Genomic DNA, 12,383 nt, shown 5'->3' on the forward strand with positions numbered 1-12,383 from the left:
GGTCATCGTAGTCTGAGCTTGGAAAGAAAAGCGTCTGGACTTCTTTAGGTTGCTTGAAGACGTTTCACCTCTCATCCGAGAAGCTTCTTCAGTTCTAGGGTTCAAAGGGACTAAATAAGTCCAGACGCTTTTCTTTCCAAGCTCCTTAGACTATATCAAAAGTAGTTTTCCTCATCAGTCACAATGCAAATGGGATGTTTAAATAAGGGGTTGCACTCATAGATAATACTGTCGGATTTATCACTGCATGTCAGGTGTTCAATATTTACTCTCAACTGGCATTGCAGAAAGTATTCAACTTTCCGGCAGATCCCTCTCTAGGGTTTATGAAGAGCGGTCTGAAAAAGAGCATTTCTCTGAGCAAAAAAAAATGTCCAGGAATGCCCGTATACTATATAGTATACGGGGAAACAGCTGAGTAGAGGTTGCAAAACAAAGCCTGAGCATAGTTATTTCATCCATCTGAATCCAACGCTTGCAAAGTGTTTACTATCCTGCATGAGAGAATTCTTCAAGCTGTAATGTGCTGAGTGGCTAAAAACAGACTGCCTTTGCTGTTCTGGGCAACTCTGCAAATATGAATGTCAAACTCTGTGAATGCTATTCACACAGCACTACTGAAGGAAAAAAAAAAAATCCATGGCTTGTAAGTATTCCCCTGGTAAAAATACTGAAGAACCTCTATATATATCACACCAACAATACAAGCAATCATTCCTGAAATACACTGGTTATAGTGTGGGAAGATTTTGGAGAGGAGAAAAAAGTATGCAGTGATCCTACACCTTATTCAGGAAAACACTGAGTGTCTGCACCTAAAGAGTTTATTTGTGCTACTGCTACTGCCTATTACCTCTCCCAAGGTATGGGCTGCCAAAGGTAGATCTCCAGAGATTTTAATCCTTCCTTACGGTGTCAATAAATACATTAAAATTAATGTGGGGCATTCAAAGGCAGCTTGCCTCTTTTCCACATCGGTTTGAATGCATCTTTAAACATCACAAAGCAGACAAATTAGATTTACCTCCGTGTAACTTACAACAAAGCATATTGGATGGATTAAATGAGGGTGAATAACACTGTTTAAATTTTAACCAGATTTTATAATTTGGCTAAACTCTTTTTGATTTTCTTTCTTGTTTAATACATTTGCAGTTTCAGTTTTGCATTGTGAATGAATTCCTGGAAGAATCCCTGAAGGAGAACGTGTGAAAGTACCTCTTCAGCCTGTTTCACTGGGTTTGCAACACTTGTGTCAAAGTATTTTTGACCCCTGCTGGTAGGGGTCAGTACTGCAGCTCCACCATAGGCACTGGCAGGAGGCCTATGAAGTGCTCAGGTTTTCATTGACTTGTAGCTTGTCAGTACGATTCAAACTAAACCACGTATAGATAACTTCAGAATTTCTTTTCCAGCTGTACCTTGCATACAAATGATGTAACCTCTTTAAAACTCAGATCATCATCTTTTATTTTATGCCGATTGCCATAAAATCCTTTATAATTCTTATGTTGCTGATAAGATAAGATAAGAACCTTTATTAGTCCCACACGTGGGATAGGGACTCATCACACAAACCTTTGCACCAGTATTTCCGAGTAAAATTTTATTGCTCCATGTGCCATTACACCATCCAATAGCATCAATGGAAGTTTTTTAACCATTCCTTTATGGGCCTTAAATCCAGTTTACAATACAGCATTCTGTATGTTTGTTTTTCCTAATTATGAGACAGTTGAGAAGTTCAGGGGTACAACTTTGTGGGGCGCTTAACAAATAATAAAGTCTTGGCACATTCTCATTACATATGTTCAGCTGTTACTGTTGTGAAAATATTACTGACAAATGTGTGGGAGGAAAGTGGCACCATATGCTCAAGACTCAAAGCTTTCTTTTGAAAAATAAAGACAATATTTATATCATACATTTATAGGATACAAAACCTAGTTTTCTACCAAAGAAACCAAAACCATCTTTGCATTTGTAACCAAAAGAGAAAAATTAAAACTGTGGTCTAATCTCCTTTGATAAGATGTTCCTGCCTCATGGTGACTAGTGCCCCAAACACATTTGCCTTTCAAGTTTTCTTTCCTCCATTTTTATTCATTCATTTCTGAAAGACTGCATAAAGTAATCAAAAACAAAACCAACCTCTATTAACAACAGCTGGTATACTTAATCTTGCTTAAAGCCATTGGCATTTTGATTAAATTCCTGAGTTAGTGCAGTTACTTCCTCCAAGTTTGAGTCTGCATGTCATCAGTCAGTGTGCTGGCGGCACCCAGTATGGCTTGGCTTAATACTGACAGGTGGTAGTGAACTTTGTCCCAGTCGCTGGCCTGCCCTGATGACTCAGCATTAGCATAGGCATCAGCTAGACCTGGGAAGGTTTGTTTGCCAGCACTGCTTGAGGCCCAGATAACATGCCTGTGTAACACACAACAAAATAAAGATTAGCTCAACAGTGTTATCAAATGTGTTTCTGAGTTACAATGAAACAAACAATTCACTACACTTGGTATCTCTTGTCAAAAGACTACTAAATGTAACAATCAACAGAGCGTAACAGCAGCCGGCCAAGATTTAACCTACTGGCACTGCCATATTCAAATCACTAGTACTGTTAAAACACATTGTCTTAATTCCATGTGTTTACCTTCTGCATATTGTTCACTAGCTTCTCCCAAGGGCTCCTTGCCCCAGAAATGCCGTACTACTGCATTCCATGTTTGTGTATCACTGTTACTTCTTTCACTATAGGTATTAACAACTTTGCCAGCTCCAGTGGCTCCATAGACTTTTGCTGTTTGTGGGGGTTAAAAGGTTACTTAAGGCCTGAGGCCTTATCCTGGTCCTATTTAAGATAGTAGGCATAACCATTGTAATCATGTCTTGATTAACATGTTTTATTAACAGTGGGACTTCACTAACCCCCACAATCCTTCTTCTCTCATTGTGTACTGTGTCCTGCATGACACAGAAGACTCCACTAGGCACTATAATTTTATTATTTTCCAAAGCCACAGAAATCTCTGCGCAATCCACTGGGCCACATTCTTACCTAAATCCATATTTATCTGGGAAAGCCAGAGGGTCCAAGAAAGCTCGATCCAGAAGCATGAGTTGGTCATTGATCCATCTAACCTTAAGCGGCCTGAGGAAAAAGACATGGTAAAGCAAAGGGGGCTGGTATTCATTTCTGTTTGAATGGATGTGGATATGACTGTGCACATACTGTATGTAATGTGTGCACCTACGTTTCATTTGCCAGGTCTGGACTTTGAATCACCTTCTCCAAATTAGAAACTGCAGCACGAAAGCTGGTCACTGCATGTTTAAGGGGTTCTGAAACGAGATACAGATGATTGCTGTCACCCAGTGATGATTGTATTCTTTTATTCTCTCTAATTACACTTGATTATTGGGGTAGAACATAGATATACAAGACAAAACATAGATGCACAAGACACTTTCAGAGGGTATCATTAAAGTATAAGATGTGTTACCTAGCTCCAAAAAGATCCCCTCCCCCCACATCTCTCAAAAGATCTCCTGTACTTACCCATTGAAATGTTCATAGTTTTAAGTTTCTGCTCATATAGGTTCAAAGCAGTGCTGAGGTATTCCTCCAGACTTTCAGCATAGTCAGCGCAGTTTAATGGCAGGATCAAGCTATCAGCCAGTCGGATCAGGACATTTCCTGCAGTCCTGGCTACAGCTTGATGACCGAAAAAGCCTACAAGAGAAGGTATGAGCTAATGTTATAAAGGAATAATTTGATTCTTTTCAGCTAATTATTTATTTTCAGTGATCAAATCTGAAAACAGAAAAACCACAACTCAGAAAATATTTTCTTGAGAAATGCAACGCTTTTTCTTTTTCTTCCATTGCTGGCAAAATATTTTCCTGTCATAGCACTATGACAGGAAAGGGGTTAGACAAGGATTCATTTATTCTACTTACTGTGCAAGAAGTAGACTACTAGGGGGAAAAAAAAATTCTCACCAGGATCAATGTACTTTGAAGCATAGTCAAAAGTGTCATATGCTGTGTGATATGCAGGATAAATCCGAGCATTTGTTTTAGTCTGTGTGAAGACAAATATATATACAATAATAGTTACAATATTATCTTAATGAGCTCAGTTAACACCTGCCTTCTCCTAATATATGTGAATGCCAAAATAAAACACTTTTTGCAGCTTATTTTGGTTTAAAATGTACAATGAACAACTGGCTTCAATGACCAGAGCATTTAACTGTATCTATCATTCTTATTTTTAATACACAATCAGTACACGCTAGTTAAAGCACATTTACTGCGACTGCACAAAAAGGCTCTAAAAGCAAAACTGTGCAGTATTATTCTGTCTATGTGTCAAATCGTGCAATCGTACATCTTTAGTACCTTGTCATATGTGTATGACATGTCCATGGAGGTGATTCCTAGATAATGGCTGAAGGGAGCATAATCACTCCCTGCTCCTGTCAGATATCCCATCCTGTTGAAAGAAGATAGAAAACATCACATTGGGAGCACATTCTGAGATATTTCAGCAGAGAGACATGGGATAGAATTAAATATGAATATATATAATGAAAACACTGCAAAATTCTGTTAAAATACATATCACAAAGAAAGTAGGACTTGGCCAACCAAACCAACTGTCTGTTAGATCATTTAAATGATTATGATGACATAGAACCAATAAAACTAAACAAAAAATCAAATTCTGTATCTCATACATTATTGTAAATACACAAAATATGCAAATTGCATATCTTAATTGCTTCTGATTAGGTTTTAAGCTCAGATTGTGTTTTACAAGTCTTTTACATTCTAACAATGAACCAGCTAACACTACTGTGGCCACTGGTAATTTAAAAAACTAATATGTTTATACCTGAAACATGCGGAATAAAATCTATGATGTCAATATAATATCTAGTTGTTGTTGTTTTTTTTTAAACTTTCAAATAGAGAAAAGTGATTTTGAATAGAATCCTAGACAACTGTTCTTCCAAGATTCAATGCAAGATTAACAAGATATGGCTGCAGTTTATTACCTGGGAATTAATCCATGGGTGGGGCTGGTTTTGTTTGTGTACTGTAACCAGTTGTCATACACAGATTTTTCGTGGCCAGGTGCTTTAACCTAGAAAACAAAGGTCAGTAATTCATATGATAAATAATCCATCTTGATTGACAGACTATTGCAATGTAAAGTCGGAAAGATACTCTAGAATAGTCTAGGACGGGTAGAGATTTTTGTAAAAATGGATAAGTGCCTGTAAATAGGACCAATACCTACAAGTACGAAGACCTATCAGATGCTTATTGGGTTCAAGTTTCACTAAAATCTAACCAAAATGAGGAAACGGTAACGATTCTTGTGAAAAACGGTATTGGCGCCTCACTATCACATAAGCTCATTGATTCTTAATTGATCCAGATTAGCTAAAAACCACACTTCTGAGCAGTAAAAGTCTTGGTTTTGTCTAGATAGTAGTTAGTCAAAGGGCTCACCTGTTTTGAAGCTTTAAAGATGACATTCTGCATTGATGGCATGCCTGAAGCTCCGAGAGTAGCATTAGCTGAATAATGCAAGACAACAATTGTTTTGCAAGAGCATCACTATTAAACCTATAAATTCATCTTAGGTGTGTTAACACAGCGTTTCATTTCATGCAGACTATGTGCAAAAGAATCAGATTTAGATTTATATTTTTAACATTTCTTAAGAAACTCCAGGAGCATTTTTTTTTCCTGTTAGCTGTTTGTGTCGTACTGGCTGATTGGAATACATTTAAATTTACTTCTGATGTACAGGTGCAGTGTGGAGCTTCTTACCAAATACTGCAATGTCCACGTTTATGTAAGCAACACTTCGTTCACTGAGTGCTGCAAAGTATTGCTGGAGCAGAAACAAGAACGAGGTCAAGTGTAGAAGAATGTGCACTTTATATCTTTATATCTTTAACACAGATGGCCATTTTACACATTGCTTGGAGTTGTGGGTAGTCTTGTGGATAAATTGCAAATCACCTCTGTGTATTCTGCAGACCCAATAAGGCCAAACTCCTCAGCTCCCCAGCTTCCAAAAATAATGGACCTGCGAGGCCTCCAGGTGCCTACAATAGAGAGCCACAGAGGTCAGCCTTTATCGAGAACTCTATACAAACAGTCATTCATTCCAGCTCCTCCTCACCCTGTTTGACCATCTTGCCCAGCACCCTGGTAATTTCCAGCATGACTGATGTGCCGCTGCTTGGATCTATCGCACCATGAACCCAACTGTCCCTGTGGTTGCCGTATATCACATACCTGTCTGTGGATATAAACACAGCACTTACACAAAATAATCACAACATCAAAACAGCTGATCTTAAATTGCCGATCCAACCTTGGTCTCACCTGGCTCCACACTTCCTCTGATAAAACCCATTACATTAGAGGAGGGTTTCACCTCTTCATAGTTGTAGATGTCCAGTTTTACATCACTGACATGAAAGGCAACACAGAAAAGGGGACAAAGAGGCTTTAACTGCTGCTCCAAAAACATGTATTTGTATAAATGGAATTGGTTATTCAAGTGTAAATCATCTGACATGAAATTGTATAGTGAATAAAAATGATCAAGTTGGCTGGCGAATTAAATGTTTACTACACTGATTCTAAATTATCTAATTGAATTATTCAAAAATAGTTAAGTTGAAAAGGTCTGTAAGGTTTTTTACTTTTTAAAACTTTTTACTTATACTGTTGGTTACCTGTTGGTGAAACTGGATGTAGGTTTGAACCCTGGACCACCAAAATTGTAGGTACAGTTGAATCCTCCTTGCCATGCATCTGGAGCTGGTTCTCCTCCCAACTCACTGAAATGACCAATGGAAAAAATATATTATTAAAGTAATCATCACCTTTGTTAGGCTGTATCAGTTACACATGCAGATCTATCTTGTCACAAACCAGATCAATCGATAGGCGTCCTCAAATCCGATTGGTTGAGTTGGAATAGGAGGAATGCCTGTAATGTCTGTGGCATTGATTCTGTATGTTTCCTCTGTAAAATAAATGATTACATTTAAGAATTGAAATAATAAAAAAGGAATTAAACATGATTTAAATTTCCATAGTGTATGTGTTTGAAGCTATATAGCGTGTATCTTTTTGGCGTGTGGAGAAGTGCAATGGTTAACCTTTGGCAGCCAAGTGAGGTGTCAGCAAGTCTCCAAAGTCAATGTTGTAGGAACCTCTTTCCACGCCACTGGGTGGCATGTACCAGGAGTGAGGATACGTCTCATTGGCGTCTGACATGAGACCATCGTTCATGTCCAAAGGATCTGTATAGACAAGCACTCCAACGACGCCATATGGTGCTGCATTGATGGCCTGGATGAGACACATAATGCATTTTGTAAACAGTAATTTGTTGGTTTACACTTTTATTCTTTTATAATTTACATTTCAGTTGTCATCAAACCTGTCCACTCTAGAGGAATTTGAGCTGCAAAAGTGCTATATTAATAAAGTTAGAATTTACTAGAAGTGTGTGGCGGTAATCTTCTTTCTTTTTTTTTAGCTCACGTGATGTCAGCGTATCTTAATATAAAAGTTTGTGACTACAGAATAGTGTTTATGTAGATTAGATAAAACAATTATGCCACTTGTTAAAGTAAGAGTTTGAACTAACATGTAACTAGTGGCAATAAGAATTAACCCTGTTGCTTAGTTGATGGTTTTTGCTTATAACCAAACAAAATTGGGCTTAAAATGTACAAATCGGTGATTTAATGATGCATTCTGAAACTCACTTTAGCCGATCTTCCTGCGCCACCATATTTGGTGATAGCAATAGTTCCTCTGAGGTCCACTGTCTTGTTCAGTTCGCTGTAGTCACTTGGCTTCCCCTGATTGGCATAAACCAATTTCCCCTAAAACCATGAGAAATAGAAACGCTCTGTGAGCAACAGAAACTCAAAAAAGTGAACTGATATGAAGAAAAGGTGATTTAAATCTTTCTGTAACCAAATTTTAAAACATTTAATGTTTATGTAATGGTCTGTTAATGCTCCTCTTTTATTTGCCACTTACATTTTGTATCTTTGCTAGTTTGCTTCCTGTCTTTGTCTTTTTTACCCCTTAGTCATTCTCTGCCTTTCCCTCATTGGCTCATAGTCCAGAACACTGTTATCATCAATATCAATCTGGTATCAATCTGGTTGTTAGTAATCAGTTTGTGTACTTCACAGAATCACTGTATGTCCCTGTTTGAACCTTTATGTAGCTCTTGGCATTCAAGTGTTTTACTATTATCTTAACTTTGCTTCAGTTTCCCCTGACTTTACTTTTGCTTTGCATTTTGCTGCCACCTTCAGTTGGAGTTCGTTTGCCTGCATGTATTTTGTATTGTCTCTGGGGAAAGTTTTTTATTATTATTATTATTGTGTGTTCTGCATTCATAAAGTGAGTCGGGCTAGAACAGTCTATTTTCCTAATCAGGGTATCATTTTTTTTACTGCCATGAGAAAGCTTGACAGTGATACAAATCTTTACAGACTGGCTCTTGACGTTTTGCTAACGCAGTCTACATCATAACTCGTGAAATTATCAGTACTTGGCAAGTCTATGAAAGACATTTTAGCCTTGAAGTTGATGTTGAGAAGTTTATGGCACCAATAAACAAGCGCTATTGCCTAATTTACTGAAAAGTGTGACACTAAAATAATCTGTGATTGTAGCATATTCATTCATTTATTTATTTTTCCATTCAATGTTAAATTTTCCCATAATATTTGTCAGAAGTAAATCCCATCTCTTTTACACCTGGAAATATTTGTGTCACATACTCATTCCCTGTTTGTTTTTAAGGTTTTCACATAAACACTCTATGTGAACTAAACCCAACACTGTTAGCTTTTGTTGCACGGCAACTTAATCCTTGTTCAGAGCAGAGGTTTTTAAACATCTTTCTTGAATATTCAGTCATGTAGCTGCAACAGTTAAAAGTATACTGACTGTATTTCAGTAAGCATACAACGTGCAGCCTCAAAGGTTACAACAAGTAAGCTAATTATGACTATCATGTGATTTTATTATTTTATCATTCTTTCAGTAATTTAATGGTCAGAAATGGTGTAGGAGTTCCATAGACACAGAATATTTCAGTGTTTGTGCACAAACACACAATAAAACACTGGAGGTTTCTTTGAGGACTGTTTTGCCAGATTGTCCCATTTCAGAAACAGGATGAAAGCTGTTGGCCAACTCTGTTTGGTTAATGAGAATAAAGCAGATATTTTAAATGTAATATAATTGATGTGTCTTCAGTTTTATTTTGAGTGATTTGCATTTATAAGTTAAATTTAGTGCTTGATGCGTAAGGCTGTAGCTTTTTACCTTTACATGTCCTGCAGGGGAGTATGCTGCGTACGGCTGAACCACCTCAGGATCGCTTTGGTCCGGAGTGTAAGGCTTTTCTTTTTCTCTTATTGTGTGCAGCACCGTATTGGTTGGGCTCACTGAAATTAACAAGTCATGGTGAAAGGTCTGTTTGTGAGACATCAGGGCGCTTGCAGATTGAAGAGCTTCTCAGTGTTAGAAAGAGTGTTAAATACAGAGAGTGGATAGTTTTCGCTTAATACCAGTTTTCTTGGTATGTTGGATTGAGTATGGAATGGAACTTTCTTAAAAGACAAAATACGTATGTATGGAAAAAAAATATACAATATAACCAAAACGTAACAATGTAAAAGTACTTAAAGGATTTTGTCTTCCATGGAATAATCCTATGAATGCTGATGGAGCAGCTTTCACTGTAGTTAATCATACCGCACAAGCTAACTAAACCATTCCTTCTTATACTGTAATGTTTACTTTGACCAAGATAATGTAACCATTCCCTCTGTCATCATGCTTTTCACAAGCATTTCACTCACCTACAGTGACTGTATTAGGGTTATTTTTGTCAGGGAAGGACAGGTAGACCCAGTACTCCTCTCTCCAGGCCTTGTCTAGTCCAGTTTCAGGGTCTTGCCATCTCTTAAGCATTATCTGTACAGTCTCCTCATCTCCAGCTGTGGTAGCCATATGGGGCACTTTTGTCAGGCTCCTGTGAAGGAAGATGAAAGATAAAACTTCAATGGCAATTTAGCCTTTGAAATACTTGAATGAATGGTAATGGTATTAAATTATACTCTTTGGATTTTAAATGAGGTGCTGGTGAGATTTTATAACATTGTTTAAAAAATAAGGAAACTGACCTGAGATTTTCCTGAATCTGAATGTTGTCCACCTCCGACATGAACTTCTCAATGAGGCTCTCATCCACATCCTTGGCCACATCTTTCAGCCACGATGGTGCAGAGGTGCCGCTCTTGGCAATACCAAAGTGACCAATTAGGATGCCTACGGTCAGTACGGCAGCACCACACACAACCCCAATTATCACCTGTTTTATCATACTCTTCCCTGAGATGAGATCCTCCTGTGAAAAAGTCTCTTTGGACCTGAACCCTGACAGTGAGTCTTCCCCAAAGATCTTTTTTTTGACCTGTAAGCTTTTTATGAATCCCGTCTTATGTAAGACAGCATTGTTAATTCCTGAATGTAATGACAGTGCAGCCCCTGCAGTCTCCTCCCATAAGACATGGTCATTGTAAAGTTTACTCATTAATGTTTGCAGATGCGATGGACTTTATCCCTTCATGTGTAAATGTGTGAGGGGACTGAAAATCATTTATTTTCAATGTTTGCACACCTAAATCCTTTTCTTCTTTTCTTTATAAACATGTCATTCTCAACCCAATTCTCAATTTCTTAACTTAATTTCAAGTCAATTTATGTATGTATATTTATATTTAAAGAATTCTTAAAGTAAAAAATATATAAGAGTTAGAATGTTGTTAAAATGTAATTTAAAAACTATATTAACAATATAAAGATTACAAGACAAACAAAAAATATCACCAATAAAGGAAAATCCACTGAAATCATTAAATCCACGTAGGGTTTAATGCCGAAGTTGTACCAAAATGGGAATGTCCAAATATTCCTAATACACAAGAGATGAGAGACTGTTGCCTGTGTCTATAAATAATGAATGGATGGATCTTGTGAGACTACGGTGAGTTATTTGGTATCAGTACTAAATAAACACAATCTTTGTTGGGACTAATGACTTTCATGCATGACTTCCTGTTACTTAACTGCATCATGATAGCACGCCAAAAAAGGAACCTGAAAGATTCGAATTTTATGTGGAGAACAAAAAAAAGTACACAGTAACGTGGACCGATTAAGAAAATTGGTCACATGGAACTAGAATAAACTTGAACCTTTTGCATGCTTTGTTTCATTTTAAAATGTACTGTTTGAATTCAGAGGTAAGGAAAGAAATAAATGTGTGTCAAAGATATGCAGAAATCCTTCAGCCCTTAATGTTGTCGTACAACACATTAACTAAACATGCTTTGCATGCAGGCTGTTTTCGACACTACTTTGTAAAAGTCTTGAACAATTCCTCATTTCTTTATATTTTGCAGGGAAGATGTGAATAAGTGCAGTGATCTATTGAAACAGGTAAACATAACTGGAAAAACAGTTTATAAGGCAAAAACAGAGTTTATGCTGACAAGCTTGAAAGTCTTTTTGTACAACCACCTTTATTTTTCAATATCCCAAATATCACTGGCTGAAATGCCAAATGAAATGCCAAAATGTGCAACTTTGTAACAAGAAGCTAGTAACAAAGTGCCTAAAGATGCAGTGGGTTCTTTATTAAGCTGTCTGTTATGTGCATAAGTCAGAGTTTAGTGGCATATGTGGAGGTAGATTTCTTTTCTCATGTATTAATCACATATTTAATCATATCACATTAGTTATAGTAATATCACTTTCTCACTTTACTATAGTAAGAGCAGGCAGTGGCCACAATTCAGAGATAGTCCTAGTGTTTCACTGGGATGCTCTCTCCACATTGCAATGTGTTTATTAAACCCACTTCAAATCAAGCTCACTGGGTGTGTTGCAGGTTATTGTTTTTTGGGGTTGTTTTTTTTGCCTGTCCCATTTGGTTCTTTAGCTGTCAGAATTGTTGTCTGAAGACCAACAAGAATACCCAATGAATTTACTTTACCAAGTGGATCATCTTGCCGTATTGGTCCATTTGATCGACCTTTGTTGTTATTATTTATTTTATTTTATTTTCAGTTGTTACAGATGGGACAGACATGACTAGGGGATAGGAAAGGGAGAAAGAAAGATGAAGGAAAAGAAAAACAGAAGGGAAGAGGGACAGTGAGAAAGGGTGCTTAAAAAGAGAAAGAGAGAGAAAAAAAGAAAAAAAAACCTCCTGGATCACCTGTTGAGAGGAAAAGAAGAGA

At 37.3% G+C, this 12,383-nt stretch overlaps 1 protein-coding gene across 1 annotated transcript; it reads right to left on the bottom strand.

The window, feature by feature from the left end:
* Window positions 1-1,590: 1,590 nt before the first annotated feature.
* Window positions 1,591-10,681, bottom strand: naaladl1 (N-acetylated alpha-linked acidic dipeptidase like 1). Its single transcript, XM_004546923.4, has 19 exons — window positions 10,263-10,681; window positions 9,939-10,111; window positions 9,400-9,521; window positions 7,815-7,934; window positions 7,200-7,392; window positions 6,970-7,063; window positions 6,771-6,875; window positions 6,415-6,500; window positions 6,209-6,328; window positions 6,046-6,131; window positions 5,851-5,914; window positions 5,527-5,594; window positions 5,067-5,155; window positions 4,408-4,501; window positions 4,006-4,087; window positions 3,563-3,736; window positions 3,258-3,345; window positions 3,062-3,154; window positions 1,591-2,427 (listed from the first exon to the last, which is right to left on the bottom strand). The coding sequence occupies exons 1-19, from the start codon at window positions 10,670-10,672 to the stop codon at window positions 2,229-2,231; spliced, it is 2,460 nt and encodes an 819-aa protein (XP_004546980.2). The 5' UTR covers window positions 10,673-10,681; the 3' UTR covers window positions 1,591-2,228.
* Window positions 10,682-12,383: the final 1,702 nt, after the last annotated feature.

The sequence above is a fragment of the Maylandia zebra genome, linkage group LG12 (assembly GCF_041146795.1).
Source record: "Maylandia zebra isolate NMK-2024a linkage group LG12, Mzebra_GT3a, whole genome shotgun sequence".
Taxonomy (NCBI): Eukaryota; Metazoa; Chordata; class Actinopteri; order Cichliformes; family Cichlidae; genus Maylandia; species Maylandia zebra.

Bases quoted from the DNA above. Each gene is read 5' to 3' on its own strand.
- naaladl1 (XM_004546923.4), bottom strand. From the start codon at position 10,672: ATGAGTAAACTTTACAATGACCATGTCTTATGGGAGGAGACTGCAGGG. The intron at 6,132-6,208 runs GTGAGGAGGAGC...TCTCTATTGTAG, and splicing joins GGGCAAGATGGTCAAACAGG to GCACCTGGAGGCCTCGCAGG. The intron at 2,428-3,061 runs GTAAGAATGTGG...TGTGTTACACAG, and splicing joins CCAGATAAATATGGATTTAG to GCATGTTATCTGGGCCTCAA.